This window comes from Colobus angolensis, unplaced genomic scaffold (genome assembly GCF_000951035.1).
Source record: "Colobus angolensis palliatus isolate OR3802 unplaced genomic scaffold, Cang.pa_1.0 Scaffold100, whole genome shotgun sequence".
Taxonomy (NCBI): Eukaryota; Metazoa; Chordata; class Mammalia; order Primates; family Cercopithecidae; genus Colobus; species Colobus angolensis.
In genome coordinates this window covers 2705661-2723992 of record NW_012110920.1, presented here as the reverse complement: position 1 = coordinate 2723992, position 18332 = coordinate 2705661, and the positions used below count along the sequence as shown (strand labels likewise).

The 18332-nt window shown below is 38.2% G+C and overlaps 1 protein-coding gene across 1 annotated transcript in view; it reads left to right on the top strand.

Moving 5' to 3' along the window:
* Nucleotides 1-18332, top strand: part of SLC35F1 (solute carrier family 35, member F1) — a 413530-nt gene that overhangs the window by 231476 nt on the left and 163722 nt on the right. The window contains exon 2 of the mRNA XM_011937350.1: nt 6870-7045. Within this exon, the coding sequence (XP_011792740.1) occupies nt 6874-7045 (172 nt within the window). The 5' untranslated portion in view covers nt 6870-6873. The remainder of the gene's footprint in view (nt 1-6869; nt 7046-18332) is intronic.

Here is an 18332-nt window from a genome sequence, read left to right as displayed (position 1 = left end):
GCCAGAGAACAGATTCAAGTCCATGAATGCAAAACGTGAGGCAAAGAAACCCCAATTAATGATAAATCTCTGAAGGTGTATATTTTCTTTTTGCCTAATAATCTTCTTACATATAAGTCTCATTAACACTTGAATGTGATTAAAAAAAAAAAAAACCTTTCATCAGGCCGGTCGCAGTGGCTCACGCCTGTAATCCCAGCACTTTGGGAGGCCGAGGCGGGCAGATCACGAGGTCAGGAGATCGAGACCATCCTGGCTAACACGGTGAAACCCCGTCTCTACTAAAAATACAAAAAAACTAGCCGGGCGAGGTGGCGGCGCCTGTAGTCCCAGCTACTCCTGAGGCTGAGGCGGGAGAATGGCGTGAACCCGGGAGGCGGAGCTTGCAGTGAGCTGAGATCCGGCCACTGCACTCCAGCCTGGGTGACAGAGCGAGACTCTGTATCGAAAAAAAACACAAAAAACCTTTCAGCAAAGAGCTTATAGAAGTCAATGGTCTAACTTCTGCAAACAAAAATCTTGTCAAAGAACGTAGTACGACACGCTTCTCCCACGTTCAAGGGGCATTGGTTTTAGTCCAGGCAATATACTTAAGTGTTCGTTATGTATGCATGTTTGAATTCATATGCTGACTCAGATCTGATATGACTTGCCTGAGAATAGTTATCAGAATGAAGATGTCGCCACAGAAAGGTTGATGTGCTCTAATTCAAGATGATAACATAATTGTTTCACTTTTGTGGCAAAGAATTACAAAGCAATATGATTATGTAACACCCATGTTGAAATTCTTCATACCTTTTAAAAGAATGTATTCTTATAACTAAGAGAAGAAAACAAGGTTCAGTTTACGCTTTATTTTAAATCTTACTATTTTGAATATCTAATTTGTAACACAAGTTTACTCTCAAAATTCTAAAGTCTGTTTCTTTAACAGAACAAAGTGCCAGTGGTAATGGTTATGTCAGTCTTTATGAATACAAGCTCTATTATAACAGGTATTCAGCTTCCAGCAGCACTATTTTTCTTGAGACTCATGCATTTTTCATTGTCTAATCATTCTGAGTTTAAAGTGGATAGGATGTCCTTTTAAATGCATAAACAAAGAAGATGAAAATGTGTATCATAGTCTCCTTTCTATTTCTGCCACTAAAATCATAGGAACTATGTATCTTATGTTAGAATGCATCTGGGGTGTTATTCCATATACTACATGAATAACCTACAGCTCGCTGTGCAAAATTCCAACCGTCACCATATTTAGCATCATTTTTGCAAGATAGCACCTTACCAGGCTTGCTCTGAAAAGCACCAGAAAATAGCTTATTAATCTCAATGTCTAACTGGCAGATGGAATACAGTAAAAAAAAAACATGATTTTTGTCTTTCAGAGCTAGTAGTTTTTCAAGGTAAGATAAACAACCATCTTTCAAATCTTCTAAGACTTTGCCATTTTCATTTACAGATATTTGTTTACTCATAAACTTGTTCACTCTTTCATCCTGTGTTTATTGAGCATCTGTTTTATTTCTGTCCAGCAGTCCTCAAGGCACTAGAAACAGAAAACAATAAAATGCATTCCCTTATTTTCAGGAGCTTATGAGCTACACAATATGGTGAGTGCAAATAGTGATAGGGAAATGCAGGTGAGGACACTTGCCTCACCCTTGGCAGCAGGGAGTGGCTAAACAGAGGCTCTCTGAAGAAAACATTGTCATAAGGCCATGAGGAGTTAGGTGAAAGGATCACAGATCTACCGTAGCAGTTGTCTAAGGAAAAAATATTTAGAAGGGACAGTAAATGAACCAAAGAGATCCTAAGGCAGAGAGAGCAGGGAGAACATTTTTGTACAACACATCACCAAATGGATTTGTCCTGTGCTAATAGAGAACAAAAGAGAATTTGATCAGGGCAAGATGGCAGGGCAGGGGGCATAGTTAGCAGAGTGTCAACGTTTAGGCATTTAGGTTTATTTCTATTTTTATTTACTTATTTATTTGGTGATTCTAGGAACTAGCTCAGATACGCAGGCTGCAATAGCTACAATATCTAGCTCCCTGCAGTAGGAAAAAGACTCATGAACTAATCTGATAAAAGATTCCTTTCACTCCTTCCTGTTTTACATGTCGTGCGCATTAGCATGACCAATAAAACCATAATTTGTATTCTCCATCAAATCACACCAGTAGCAGCTGAATGACATGGCCACTAATTAAAAGCAGAAATTGAATACAGCAGACTTGATGTTTTGTTTGACTGAAGAAACAAGAATAGATTTGTATTGACCTCTTGTTGAAAGGCACACATTACAGATGTCTTGATGCAAGAGTTTTCATCAGAGGGTCAGTCCCAGACTTGTTTTTGTCTTTACCGCCTCTAGAATATTTCTGGAAACCAACCAGTTAGGTTGCTAACTATAAGTTCTTGCACTCTATGAGGGCACAGAGTATATTTTTTGCCACCAAAATAGTAGTATAGCATAGTAATTAAAAAGTTGAGATTTGGAACCACATAACCTAGTTTGCATCCAAACTCTTCCCCTTGTTAGCTCTGTGACCTTGGGCTGCTTGTTTAACTTCTCTAAGCATCAGTTAACTTATCTATAAAATCAAACAGTAATAATAGCTGCCTTATAAGGTTATTATGAGGATTCACTAAGATAGTATGTGTAAGTCTAAGCCCATGGCTTGGCACATAGTAAGAACTTACTAAATATAAATTATTATTGTTGTTTTAGCTTAATTGGCTCCATTTTATACTAAGTTATTTGAGGACCTAGCTCCCAAATCTTAGTTTAGTAGCTCTCCAGTGACAAGGAGTATGTCTTGTTCATCTTTACATGTATAGTGTATGGCGTGTAGAATGCTATTTTATACTATATTGGTGCATATACATAAGAAAGACTAAAATTGTATTCTCTTATATAAGTAATCTGTCATTTATTTGTGGTGTGATTTTGTTCAGGAAAGGCATAGCATATTGCCAAAGTTTTGAACACTATAGTTGTAATTTATAGAGCTGCAGGAATCCATGTCATAGCAATAGTTTTCACTCTTCTTGTCCCAAGGAGATGCTCTCCATACATAGCATTCTCCAGGAGACATACTCAGCATCAAGAACAACTCTTATATATTAGTTGTAAGTCTAGTCATATTTCTTCCATTTGGGAATGTAAGTTATTATGCAAATAAGAATGATCCAGTGATAGGATAAGCTAAATTAATTTTTAAATCATTTTAAACATTATTAGTTTAACTATCATTGATACTGTTACATGCTGACTATATCAAATTCCTTCCATGAATTTTTTGAATTCTTCAAAATTCTGCAAAGTCAACACCTTTAATTTCTCACCATTTCCTTTTCACTTAGTCCCTACTAGCTATCCCCTCCATGAAACTCTCTGTTCTCTTGGTTTTCATGACACCAGTGCTACTCTGTTCCTCTCCACTCAACCAAAACTCTTAAAGGATGACAGTGACTACAAATTATGTCTTGTCAGTCTTCATTCTCTCTACCCTCTAAGCAACATTAAGTATTACAACTATTCAATCCATGAATGTCTCTTTTCTTTTGGTTTCCTTAACACCAAAACTCTCTTGCTCTTCCTCTTAGCCTTCTAACCACTTCCGACTCCAGTGATGTGCTTCTTCTCCCTCATCCACTTCCAACCTTGGGATTCCCCAAAGATATTTCCCAAGGCTCTCTTACTTTCTCTCCTACTCTCCCTTTCTTGGGGATATTATCCATTTCCGGTGTTTTCACCATGACTTTTATGAGTATAACCTCTGCATATTTATCTCCTGGTTGACCTCCCTATCCCACTCCAATCCCATGCTACTAATGCTGCTGGATCATTTGGAAGTTCATCTGGCATCTCAAGTTCACTAAACCTAAAATATGTATTGTGTCTCCACTAAAACCAGCTCCTTATCATTATTTTTGTCAGTAGATATTATACTTATCTTAGGCAGTCTTAAAAACCTTTAATTTTTTATAAGACGTGGGGTCTTGCTCTGTAGCCCAGGCTTGAGTACAATGGTGTAATCATGGCTCACTTGCACACTTGACCTTCTAAGCCCAAGCAGTCCTTCTGTCTCAGCCTCCCAAGGAGCTGGGACTACAGGCACATGCCATCACACCTGGATAATTTTTAAAATTTTTTGTAGAAATGAAGACTCACTGTGTTGTCCAGGCTGGTCTTAAACTCCTGGATTCAAGTGATCCTCCTGCCTTAGCCTCCCAGAGTGTTGGGATTATAGGTGTGAGCCACTGCGCCTGGCCTTTAAAATCATTTGAGTTAATTCTGGTACTCCTTTTTACCTCTACCTTTCTTTCTTTCTTTTATTAATCACCCCCTTTATTTCAACAAACTGTTTCGTGTTGCCTAGGCTTCTTCTGCACTGTCTACTTTTCTACTTCCTTTCAGTGGTACTGCCTGGCTGTAGATACAGTGAAGAACATGGTACAGGCATCACAGTCCAGCTGAGGCAAGAAGTGTAAAGGCATTAGTTTCAATACAATGAGATAGAAGTAACAAAGAGATGCATCCCAGGGAAGAGAAGGCAGGTAACACTTCTCAGAGGGAGTGACATAGAAGCCAAATCTTGAGAGATACATAAGAGTCACACTGGCAAAGGCACAATGAACATTTTGGAAATAATAACACATGCAAGGGAATGCAGGCAGAGAAGACCATGATTCACTGCTGAAGTGCAAGTAAGCAGGCTGAAAGTGCATCATGGAGGAGTAATACAGGGAAATGGAGGGTCATGTTCCAGAGGTGGTGGGAATAGAGGGAGAGTGTTTAGGATATGATTTCAGTTATTTGTTGGCCATGTAACAAGCCATTGTACATCTGCATGCCCTAAAACAGCCTCATGTATTATTTCTCACAATTAGGCAGCAATCTTTCGGGGTCTGCTCCATGGCGGCATACGTTGGCATGCTTTGACTGGGGCAGGAGAATCCAGAAGCCTCACTCACATGTCAGGCAGGACAGTGATGGCTGGCTGGATTTCTCTTTTTTTCACATGGTCTCTCAAAACTGAAGTACATGGAAGCTATATTTTATGAGGGCAGAAAATGGAAGTTGTAGAGTTTTATAAGGCTTAGGCCCAGAAGTCACATGACATCCCTTCCCCCATGTTCTGTTGGTCAGAGCAAGTCCCAAGACCAGCTCAGCTTCCAGAAAAGGAGAAAGAGACCCCTGCCTCCCTTTGGACAGAGCAGCAGGAATGTAAAGGCTATGTCGGCAGGCATCTTTGCAGATGTTCAGTACAGACCTTACAGATCTCTGCATTCTGTAGGGAACTATTGTAAGATTTTAAGCAGCATACTGACATTTTAAACATGGATGTTTGAAAGTATGTATTTGGCTTCTTTATAGAAATTGAATTCAGAGGTCAGGAGCCGGTACCTGGAAATAGGTTAACCTCAGAAAATTCTTCTCTGCATGCCCACATGCCTTGCCACACTTTTTCCTCCTCTTGGAAGCAGATGGAATGAACAAAATATAGCTGATGTTTTTCCTTTTTTAAAGCAAAATACAACCAAGTACTGCCCAGGACTCTGTGCTCATTCCAGAAAAATGAACTCACATCTGTTATGGGGGACTAAATATGTAACACCGCAAATCCTTTGCCTAAAGCTTTTTGTTTAGAAATAATGCTGCATTACAAACTAGAGGGATATAGTTAACAATAATGTATTGTATATTCCAAAAGAGCTAGAAGAGAAGATTTTGAATGTGCTCACCACAAAGAAATGATAAATTTTTGATCTGACAATTGTTCTGCTTTGATTATTATACAATGTGAACATGTATCGAAACATGAGACTGTACTGCATAAGTATGTACCATTATTATGTGTCAATTAAAAATAAAATAAAACTTTTATTGAAAGAAATACTACTGCTTGCTTCTATTATATTACTCTTTCGATAAATAAACCAGACAAGTCAGATGCGACTTTCAGGGAGGGCAGAAATCTGCTTTGTATTTCCAGGGGCTTTTTCTGTGTAAAAGCATGTGGGTTTATGTGACCAGAAAGCTTGTGAGGGCATTTTGTTTGTATGCAAAATGAACGCCTTGAACCTTGCCTGTAGTCCCCGCTACATGAAAAAGCCACAAGAAAATTGGCATAATTTGAAAGGTTGTATTACATCATCACAGTACTGAATCTCCTTCATGAATGGCAGTTTTAGTGTGTAGGGAATTGTAACTTGAGCAGAAGAGAGCAGACACCTAATGCTCATCAAAGCTTCCTAGAGCAAACTGAGTTCTAGAGTCTGGGAATGGACAGCAGATGGTACTTCTGGTTTTCAGGGATATGTATAGTGTATAGCCATTTCACATAGGGGTTTCTGGATCTGGGATTTCAATCTATAAAGAAAAGAGTCCCCTTTATTGGTACAAGAACTCGAGGATGAGATGGAAATATGGTCCCTCCTAGTCAGCATTCAGGTACTGTCTCACCATCACTAAATATTTCATTAATACTATGGTGAGCATCAAGATGAGGTTCTTTCCCCACCCACTCCCCACTCCCATTGGCACCAAGATGTCAGTAGCTAGAAGCCAGGCTCTTTCAGAGAGTTGGTCACAAATCCCAGTTTTTTGCCACTTCCTAGTTACATGACTGTGAGCAAACTCCTTAACCACTCTAAGCTTTAGTTTCCTTCTCTGTAAAATCTCAGTAATCATTGCACCCTCCTCAAGGGATTGCTGTGAAGGACTAAAGGGAATAATGTTTAGTTGCACTTAATCCAGTGCACGCTACCCGTGCTCAAAAAATTTTAACTGCTATTGTTTTAATGGGCTTCCTGCTGACCTTTGCTGTTTTTTTTTTTTTTTCTTTATTTCTCAGGGAGATGTTAATCTCTGTGGCCCTGGGCCAGGTGTTATCCCTCCTTATTTGTGGAATTGGCTTGACTAGCAAGTATCTGTCAGAAGATTTCCATGCCAACACACCAGTCTTCCAGAGTTTCCTCAATTACATTCTTCTCTTCTTGGTCTATACTACCACACTAGCCGTCAGACAAGGTAAGCTCACAAAAACACCAGGAATATAGCTTTTACAAACACGTAAAAAACAGATGAGCCATGACCAGATAACGTTTTGTTTCTTACAGCATCAGTTAAGATCATTGAAAACCCCAAATCTTACTTTTCTATTTTGCAGTAATATAGTAAATAAAATGACTGAATAAATCACAAAGAAAATTAATCATATGAATTCAGCAAGAAATGGGAACTGCATGTATAGGCAAAAATGTACAATTTCTCACTTTTTGAATCCCTGTTAACATTACTTCTACCCTCTCATTGGAATTAAATGAGTTTTTCCTTGGAACTTGGAATAGACCTGATGCAGATATTCTAAATAATGCTTGCTCTGAGAAATCCAAGAGAATTGCAGACAAATATATGTTCTGTGGGAAAGTGACACAAGAAAGATACAAATTGTAAACACAGACAACTCTATTAATAACATCACAGGAAAAGAAAAAAAGAACACTACCACAAATGGTCAAATGAGATGTGAAATTATTTTAAACTTGAAATAATTGAAGAAATAAAACAAGTCCTCCAAGAGCCAATGCAAGAAAACCTTTTTTTTAAGAGGCAGTTGCCTTTGAAAAACCTCAGGGTACATCCCTGGAGGGGATGCTTCAGAGTCATATGATATGCCACTGAATCCAGTATGCTGTGGTTTGAATATCACCTCCAAAACTCATGTTGACATGTCATTGCCACTGTGACAATATTAAGAGGTGAGACTATTAAGAAAGATGGTGAGTCTATTACTATGCCGTGAGGGCTTCACCCTCCTGAGTGGATTAATGCCATTATCGTGGGAGTGGGTTCCAGCTAAATGTGGGTTTGGCCCCCCTCTTGCCCTCTCTTGCTCTTTCATGTGTGCTCTTGTGCCTGTCTGCCATGTGAGGATACTGCAAAAAGGCCCTCACCAGACGTGAGCCCTTTAACCTTGGACTTCCTAGCCTCCAGAACCACAAGAAATAAATCTCTGTTCTTTATGAATTGCACAGTCTCAGGTACTATGGAATATGTTATTCATTATAGCAGCACAAAATGATCTATGACAAGGTGTAAACACTTTTATCTATGGCTCAGAAATAGCCATCAATTTTCCCCAAAATAGTAACTGTCAACTGTAAAATGTACATTGAAAAAAATCATTAATACATTTGGAGACAATTATTTACATTAATAATAGATAAGGACACATGTATAGCTGTGTACATCAATTTTAATAGTCACACTTTTATGAAACATGTACAAGACTGTTTATCAGTATTTAATATTTACATTTATTTATTTGGATTACTGTCCAGAATAATAATGCTTAATTATAATGATTTGACCAATCCTGGATTTCATCTCATAGGAGGAATAAATATGAACAAGTTGAGATTGAATTCCAGTTTAATTTTAGATTTGTTTAAAGTATTGTAGAAGCTAATTTTATTTACTTCTCAAAAATTGGTGCTATCAGTACTTGTTTATTAAAGTTTAACATCGATAGACATCATTATTTTAAAAATAAAATCTCAGGCCACTGAAGTTATTGACATTGAATCTCAGCTATGTTTCCTGAGTGTGATTTGGAAGCTAATAATTTTGAATGATGTAAATGGGTTATCTAAAGTCTCAAAAAAAAAAAAAAAAAAGAGTCAAACTGCATAAAATATTTGAAGAAATTTATTCTGAGCCAAATATGAATGACCGTGGTCCCTGACACAGCCCGTAGGAAGACCTGAGAACATGTGCCCAAGGTGGTCAGGGTGCAGCTTGCTTTTATATTTAATACATTTTAGGGAGACCTGAGACTTCAATCATTTAAGAAATACTTTGATTTGCAAACACCACATGTTCTCGCTCAGGTGGGAACTGAACAATGAAATCACTTGGACACAGGGCGGGGAACATCACACACTGGGGCCTGTTGTGGGTTGGGGGACTGGGGGAAAGATAGCATTAGGGAAAATACCTAATATAAATGATGAGTTGATGGCAAACCAACATGGCACATGTATACCTATGTATCAAACCTGCACGTTGTGCACATGTACCGTAGAACTTAAAGTATAATAAAAAATAAAATAAAATAAAAAAAGAAATACATTGGTTTGGTCCAGTAAGGCAGGACAACTCGAAGCAGGGGGCTTCCAGCTTATAGGTAGATTTAAAAATTTTCTGATTGACAATTGGTTGAGTTTCTCGACAGATCTGGGAGTAATAGAAAGGAATATCTGGGTTAAGATAAAGGATTGTGGAGACCAAAGTTCTTATTTGCAGAGGAAGCCTTCAGGTAGTAGGCTTCAGAGAGAATAGGCTGTAAAATGTTTCTTATCAGACTTAAAGTCTGTGTTGATGTTAATGCTGGAGAAGTATAATGAGGCATGTTCAATCCCCACTTCCCATCTTGGCCTGAACCAGTCTTTCAGGTTACATTTTAAGAGTGCCCTGACTGAGGAGGAAGTCCATTCAGATGATTGAGGGGGGACTTAGAATTTTATTTTTGGTTTACAAAAGTTATCCCCATCATTTTACCATTGGTGCCTCAGTCCAGGAACAGACTCCAGGAAGTGAAGAAATAAGGGAGAAATATAATTAGAAATTCACTTATGACAGACTAGAAATGTGTAGCTTGGCCACGTAGAACTAAGCAGTTGGACTTAAAAATCACTCGATGGAAGCTTGAATTAATATTAAAAGAATATAATTTTTTAGCCCAGTATAAGGAGTATAACTAAGAATAAGAAGATTAAATTAAGAATAATTTTTATAACACTTGAATATTATCCCCCAAGAATCCCATGAAAGTGAGGAATTTCTCTTCCCTAGTCATTTTTAGAACCAAACAAACTCTACTGCAAGATGATACATTGTATTTAGTCTTTGAGTTGTACCTCTCACTTTTCAGGAATCCAGGGATTTAACAAAAACTTGAATCAGGAACAAAAAAAAAAGTTAAGCCATTCTAAAGGGCAGGGAGAATTATTTCAACCATACCAATAATTTACAGGTAGAGGCTAAAAAAACTTAGAAGATGAAATGTAGTAAAATGCCTAGAGTTAATAATTACAGTACCATCTATTGAGCCTCTATAATGTGCCAGCCACTGTGTATGTAAATTATCCCTTTTATTCCATCAATCCAAGGAAATAGGTATGATTATCCAAAATTTTGTAAATGAGAAAACCAAGGTTCTGACAGCCCAGGAAACTGCTTGAGGATATAGAAGAGCAAAGAGTAGAGGCCCATCCAAGGCGGGGCTGTGAGGACAGTGTGGCTTCAGGGCCACTCTGCCTCTCCTTGTGAGGTGCAGGGAAGGCAGGAGGAGGGAGCAGAGACCCTTCTGAAGAAAAGGAGAGGTTTTTTTTTTCCTTTGAATTTCAAAACCCTGAATAGGAAACCAGCCCTCTGTGTAAGATGCAGTGAGATACCACAGTGCGGTCAGGAAGATTGTATTAGTCAGGGTTCTCTACAACCACAGGACTAATAGGATAGATGTATATATGAAAGGGAGTTTATTAAGGAGTATTGACTCAGGATCACAAGGTGAAGTCCCACAATAGGCTGTCTGCGAGCTGAGGAAAAAGGAAGCCAGTCCGAGTCCCCAAACCTCAAAAGTGGGGAAGCTGACAGTGCAGCCTTCAGTCTGTGGCCGAAGTTCCCAAAGCCCCTGGCAAATCACTGGTATAAGTCCAAGAATCCAAAAGCTGAAGAACTTGAAGTCGGATGTTTGAGGGTGGGGAGCATCCAGTGTGGGAGAAAGATGGAGTCCAGAAAACTCAGCCAGTCTAGTCCTTCCACGTTCCTCTGCCTGCTTTTATCCCAGCCATGCTGGCAGCTGATTAGATGATGCCCACCCAGATTGAGGGTGGGTCTGAGTCTCCCAGTTTACTGATTCAAATGTTAGTCTCCTTTGGCAACACCCTCACAGACACACCCAGGAACAATACTTTTCATCCTTCAATCCAATGAAGTTGACACTCAATATTAACCATCACAAGGATGTCATAGACGATTTAGGGAGAGGGTTGGAGGTGGACAGGCAAGAAAGACCAATGGAAAGAGGCTAAGGACTAGGAGCAGCAAGGAATTTGGAGGCTCTTTAGAAAGAAAAGGCTGAAGAGGGCTAAGGAAATTCTGACTGCCGATACCAGTCTGTGATGGAGATAATCAATTTCTGAAATACCCTCTGGAGATTTTTACCATCGCCTCAGATCGTCACTGAGTTTGCTGGCATGTCTTCTTTTGGGTATTTCCTCAGAATGGTTATTTGTTTTAAGCTTCATCTTTAGAAGTTTTAATAGGCTGGCATTAAGCCAACATCTGGAAATGAACATAGTAATTACATTAATTTTCCATAGGCTGATTCAATACTATGTTCTGAAGATATACTAATCTTTCTAGTCAGGCACCTGAAAATTTGGGAAAGAATGAACAACAAAGAGGGAAGGATGGAAAGTGTGGTGTGTGCAAGGGAGAGTCTCTCGTAGTCACAAGTTCTCCTTTCTCACCACTCCCTGAGAGCTGCAGGTTAGGTCTCAGCCACGTGTTGCCACTCTGGGCCACATAACAGCATGAAGTTAGACTCGGAAATACATTTTTAAACAAATCTTTCTTTATAGTTTTAATCATATATCTTCTAAAATTTAATGATTGTCACATTTAAAACAATGTGCTAAATGTAAGAAGCCTTTCAAGAGCATTAAGGGTGAGGTTATTATGAAAGCCTGGCTTAAATTTGACTTCAAAGTTAAACTGAATTTTCCCTATCAAAATTTCACTGGACTCATGATCAAAGACTCTGAAGCAGCAGGTTCCAGTATAAGTTCCAAAATGAATTGGAGTTGAGTTTGCCCTTGATTATTAATTGATTCCTACAAAAATTTGGGTACCATCTTCCTTACAAAATATCATATCCGATTGAGCAAATTTTAAGTCTAGCCCTCTTTATAGTTGGAGCTAGGTGTTCTTCCAGATGGTTCTACAATTTTTAAAGAATGTTTACTGTTCAAAACAAAGACCTTCAGAAATACAACTTTGTAGAAAGAAATGTACTTCACCAAAGTAGTTTTGTTGTCATTGTATCAAGTTTGAGAATTTAGGGAAAATAGAGATAACTGTTACATTAATAGCTTAATTGTAACCACTTTGAGAAGTTAGTCAGAAAATTAAAATGTACCCACTGAAATAAAGCCTGAAATCCAAACAACTCATACAAAGCGGTGCTTTAGGAATAGGACTAAGTATAGTGAAGCTTCCAAAAGCATGTGCATTTGCCTAGGAAACTCTCGAAAGACGACTTCTCCTTATATCTACTCTCTTCTTAAAATTCCATGTAATTACAGCTGAAATCAGGAAGCAGAGGAACAAAATGCCAAGACTGTGAATCAGAGGTGAGGACAGACTGGGGTCCAGTGAAGACCACCAGTTCTTGCTTTTGTGATATAAGAGCAAGAAATGTGACAGGCTTTTAAAGACAAAGGTGAAAATAGGATACAGTTCCTATCAAGAAAACATGTATCATCTAACTTTTTGCCCATAAGATTCTCTTGTCTATGATGACAAAAATCGTGCTGCTTCCCAGAGCTGCCTTTAAGTTTTCAAATAATAGATACCCATGGTTCCTCTTTTAGCAGTTTTTATCTTCTGAGTGTATATAAATCGTAAAAACTTCTATAAGCAATAATTTTCTCTTCTCTTTCTTCTGTTACTATTTTTCTACATTCTTGTTTCTCTCATTCCTTTTTGTTATACACCAACAATTTACTCACTGCTGGAGGAGTAAAGGCAGGATGCTGAGGGTACAAAGGAAAAAAACACTTTTAGCCTTGTTTTCCTCTTCAACTCATAGTGGTAGGGAAAAAATGGGTATCAGTAATGAAAGCATGACTGGAATCATAAGTGTCTGCTTCTTTTTATATACAGACCCTGAAAAGAAAAGAAAATGTTGCCACCGTTGAGTGTTATTAGAGTACTAACAACTTCAGTGTTCTTGGTGACTGGTTCTGCAAGTTTTGCTTTTTCATTGAAAAGTGTTTTTACAAGCTCTTCCAATTTTCATAAAAGACAAGCTTCCAGCTAAAAGCAATTTGATGAGTATGGCATGTATTTTGTTTTTCAGTGAATTATTGAAACATAGACATTAAACTATTTATTGAATCATGTATCTATTTCTTTGTGTGAGTGTAAAAATGAAACAAGTCTCTAATAGTGCTAATAGAACACTCATAAAAATATCACTATGTAGAATCCCTTTGATTTTTTCATACTGAAAAGTAAACTGCATGCTTTACTTTTCATGGGAAATACTCACTTTGAACATTAAATTCTAGCAGATGGAAATCCTAGAGCTCTAGGTTCAAATGTTAATTCTAAGTGAGAAGGCTGAAGCAAGGAAGTTAGTTGGGTATTCAAGCACATGTGCTCTCCTGGCCCCTTCTGCTTACCATCCCCTTTCTCCACCCAGAATATTCAACTAGGGTAGAAGAGATAAGAGAAATATATAAATATGACAGTCCTGTCTACGCATACAGCTGGACACAAGTCATGACCCAATGGTCCAGTCCCACAAACGCTGGCATTTTAAGTAAAAATTCTTCTGAGAGTCTGTGCCAAGAAAGTACCCTGCTATTTTTTTTTTTTTTTTTCTGAGGAGGCTGGGGGTGGTAGCTGAGGAAGCATTAATTAAGAGGTAATTGTTTCTTCCAACTCAAGAAAGCCTTCGTATTTGTTCTCTACAGAAATACTACATTTCTTACATAGAGTTACATAGGCTAAATTCTCCATGACCAATATCACACTTAAAATACTTACATAATTGGAAGAAATAGAGAATTTCATACGAAATAAAATAGACCTATCAGATAGCCACACAAAATCTTGGAAACTTCAGTAGCCAGCATTTCCCTGTATGTCAGACCCTAGAGTCACCTGAGTATCTCACTTCCCCAGATCTGTAACTGTGCCTCTGCCTCTGTGAATCTTTGCCCCCTACTTTCATTGCAGATTTCTTTAATGCTTCTCATAGGCAGTCCAAAAAAAAAAAAAAAAAAGCAGTGAAAGAATTAAACCAGGACCTAGGATTTTCTCAGAGCAGAAGCCTGAGTTCTGCTCACTCACAGCCCAGTTCTCAGTTCTCTGGGTAACACTGACTAAATCACTGAGAAGAAGGGACTGTTACTAGCATGTGGGCATGATAAGAAAGCACTTGGCCATGTAAATACTGAATTATAAGTCCCTTGGTAGGCTTGGGAGAAAGAGTACTGTCACTTACCTAAGTCTGGTGAGGTAATCTTCACTGGAGCCTCTTAAAAAGGCTCCCTTGTGGGAAATTACTTGGCAAATCTCCATTCCTATTTCTTGTCAGGTTACATTTATTTTTACTTCTTAAGTATGATTGGAAAATTTTAGCCCCCACAGTATAAAGATTGCACCTCAGGGATTTCTGAGATGAATCTTTGGTAGATGCTTCATGGGAATTATGCTTATGTTGTCTAGGAAAAGAGAAGAACAGATTTCGGGCTGGGATGTTATACAGATATCATGCTGAGAAATTGGTAGAGAAAGTCACACAAGAAAATTAGAATCCACTTCTAGCAAAACTTCCAGTAGGTAGAGCAACTGAAACTCTCATATACCGCCTGTATGAGGGAATACACATGATAAGGCTGCTTTGAAAAATGTGGGAACGCTGCTTCGGAAAATAGCCTGGCGTTGTCTCATAAGGTTAAATGTATACTTGCCATGTGACTCAACAATTGCATTTTTCCAAGAGATGAAAACATAATGTCCATGCAAAGCTACATACAAATGCTCATTGCAACTTTATTCATAATTGCAAAAAACTAAACTAGTTTACAAAAGTGCCCATCAGCTTACAAAAGGATAAACAAATTGCAGTAAATTCATGCAATGGAATGTCACTCACCAATAAAAAGAAATAAGGTACTGATATGTATAATAGTATGGATTAATCTCAAAAGCATTACACTAAGTGCAAGAAGCCACATGTGTAAGTTTACATACTATATAATTACATACTGTATAGTTATACAATGTTCTGGAAAATGCAAAACTGTAAGGACAGAGATCAGTGGTTTCCAGAGCCTGGGGTAGTGGTGGGAGGAGACTGACTGCAAAGGGGCACGAGGGAACTTTTGGGAGGATGGAAATGTTCTGTGTGTCTCAATTTTTGTAGCAATTACCCGACTATATACATTTGTTGAAACTCTTCAAACTATACACTTAAAAGGAGAGAATTTTATTGTATCTAAGTTATACTTCAGTGCATCTGACTGAAGGGGAAAAAAAAAGAAAATTAACTACTATAGCTCAGCGGTTACCATGATGGAATAAGTTATCATTGGGTCTGGACTTTACAATATGCAGCTTTTCCTTCAGTCATTTACAGATATTAGGACATGCTGGTAAAACTTCCTACTTCCTTGTGGCATACTTTTAGATGACAAGAATGAGTTCTGCTTCCCAAAAATCGTACCTGCATCAAGGAACTTGCTAGTGTTACATGAGCTATCAAGCTTAAGTCCATCAAACAATACAAAACACACACATTCTATACATAAGCAGTCCTTACAGTGCGTACAGGGTGAATCTGCACCAAATAGAGTCTCCCACAGTCTTAATGAAACTTATAGTATCCAATAGTACATTTCATGTGTGTGCTAATGTATATGAACCTTTTCTTTTTTTTCTTTTCTTTTTTTTTTTTGAGACAGGGTCTCACTCTGTCTCCCAGTCTGGAGTGCAGTGGTATGATCTCAGCTCACTGCAACCTCTGCCTCCCAGGCTCAAGCAATTCTCCTGCCTCAGCCTCCTGAGTACCCAGGATTACAGGCACACGCCACTGCCACCCAGCTAATTTTTATATTTTTTAGAGGAGACGGGGTTTCACTACGTTGGCCCAGCTGGTTCTGAACTCCTGACCTCAAATGATCCACCCACCTCGGCCTCTCAAAGTGCTGGGATTACAGGCCTGAGCCACAGTGTCTGACCATCTGACCAATGTGTATGTATCTTAAAGAGAGTGATATCTTACATAGAACTCTCAGTATCACTTAGTGCAATAAGTGACTTTTAGATGGAAGGAAATTGACATGAATATGTAACACCATCTACTCTTAATCTTCACATAAACTTATACACAAACACACTCACACACACACACTCTTTATATGTCAGGTGTTGCTTCATTCCCCCATGCCAAATACTTTATTAATGAATGTCTTCCTGATTCTTTTATTTTAAACAGCGTATAAGCTCAAGGGGAGGGGCTGTCTACCTGTTTTATCTGGGGTCCATGTTGACTGTTAATTCTGTAAATCTTTAAGCATTCATTTATCCATGCTGAGAGCTGGCATAGAGCAATACTCATTCCTGGCATGCAGCTTCATCGTTCATGTGGGAGACTGAAGGGTGGTTACAAGATGATAACTGTATTGCCTGAAGGAGATAAGTCCCCTTCTGCTAAAATAGTGCATTGTATGTAATTAGTGTAAAAATTCAGAGGAATAGAGTTTATCTTTACAATCATCTTTCTCATTAAAAACGAATCATGATGGAAGAACAAAGCAGTCCCTGCAGTGAACTCAATTGCTTTCCCTAAGTTTTCATTAAATCAAAGACTCAGCAGTTAGCCATCTTGCAGACACTACTGCAGTCTACTGCATGATATTTGCAGGAAAGAAAAAAATGGAGCAAACAGTTTTTTCTCTTTAAGACTTAGAACTGCGTAATAATTATCTTTGGATCATAATTTCCTGCCTATGCATTTTTTGAATGTCTAGTTTCATTGGTTTCACTTTCCAAGATTTTTGAGGACTGGAAGGAGGATCATCATGTAACTCACCAAATTTAAATGTGATACTTGCAGACAGGTTAGGGCTTATTACAAGTTAAAGTGATTGGGCTCTTTCAGTGGTCTATATGAGGAAAAACATAAAGGAAATAACTCCAAATAAAAGAAAATATGATTAGTATTTAAGTTTCTGGCTATTTTTTGTTTTACTATTTGAAACTTCTTTCAAAAAATAGAGTGAATATCACTTTTTTGTCTTTAACTGCCTACTTACTCATTTCTAAAACAATGTTTATCTTTAAGAGTCATATTTAGGAATTATTACTTAAGTCAACTAAATTAAAATATTATTTTAAACAATTAGGATCTGGACTTTTTTTATTTCTCAATTCAAGCAAAATTCAAGAGTCACTGAGTCACCCTAATGAGTATCTATAACTTCTCTGTGCTGTATTTCGTCATTTCATAAGTCAAGATAATAATAGTAAATTCCTTACAGTTTTCATGTGGGTTAAGATGATGCATAAAGTACTTACAGGACAGTGTCAGGCATACAGAAAGCAATAAACTGAATATAATATGCCATCATCAACATTAGATTTGCTTACTAAATATTGATTCTTCTCAGCAAGTTGGATTTTATACATGTAACCCTTAATTTGAATAAATTCTACCATGAGGACTCTGAAATTCACTGACCATATTCCAGCATATATGTTCTCCTTCACTTGGTCCTGGATGCCAGAGTAGGCACAAGTGTAATTCATGGAAGGATCAGAAATAAAAGAGCCATTTTAGATGTTTTCTTACCACTACAGTGGCCACTGTGAGAGAACTCACTAGCCCACGACTAATTCCTAAATGTACAAGCTCAGAGGCCCCTCCCCCAGGGTATAGAGTCAGAGATTTTCTGCCTGAGAAAGCTAAGCCAAGAGGAACAATAGGAACCCCAAATCTTTGTTCAGAAGGAGCCAGAGCCACCCTTGGACTTTTAGGCACAGCTGCACCCAAATGGTCCAAGCTATGAGAGATTAGAAGGGAAGGGAGGGTTGGCAAAGGAGGAACTGGAGAAAACAATTTCCTAGGCCAGTGCTTGTTCTAGAGTTTTCATCAGGACTGAGAAACCTTAAGGCAGAATTACTTCCCACCCTTTCTCTCCCCTTGTTTGTGTGTGTGTGTTTTCTACCTCTTCTCACATTTCCTCTCTTCACCCCTTTTCCTTCTCACACAGCCTTAAATAATAGACAAATGGGGGAAAATGGGAAGAAAAACATTCCTACTCCTTTGACTGACACAGAACTTTTATTACAAATCCAGACATTGCAGAGAAGATCCAGATTCTGCTTAAGTCGTGTCTGGAGTAAAACACTCCCGTTACTATTCTTTGCTCAAGAAAAGGCTGAGAGCACTAGGGTACCAATCAAAATAAAGCATGCTATAAATGAATGCATTGTAAACTGCGATCAACTGAATACA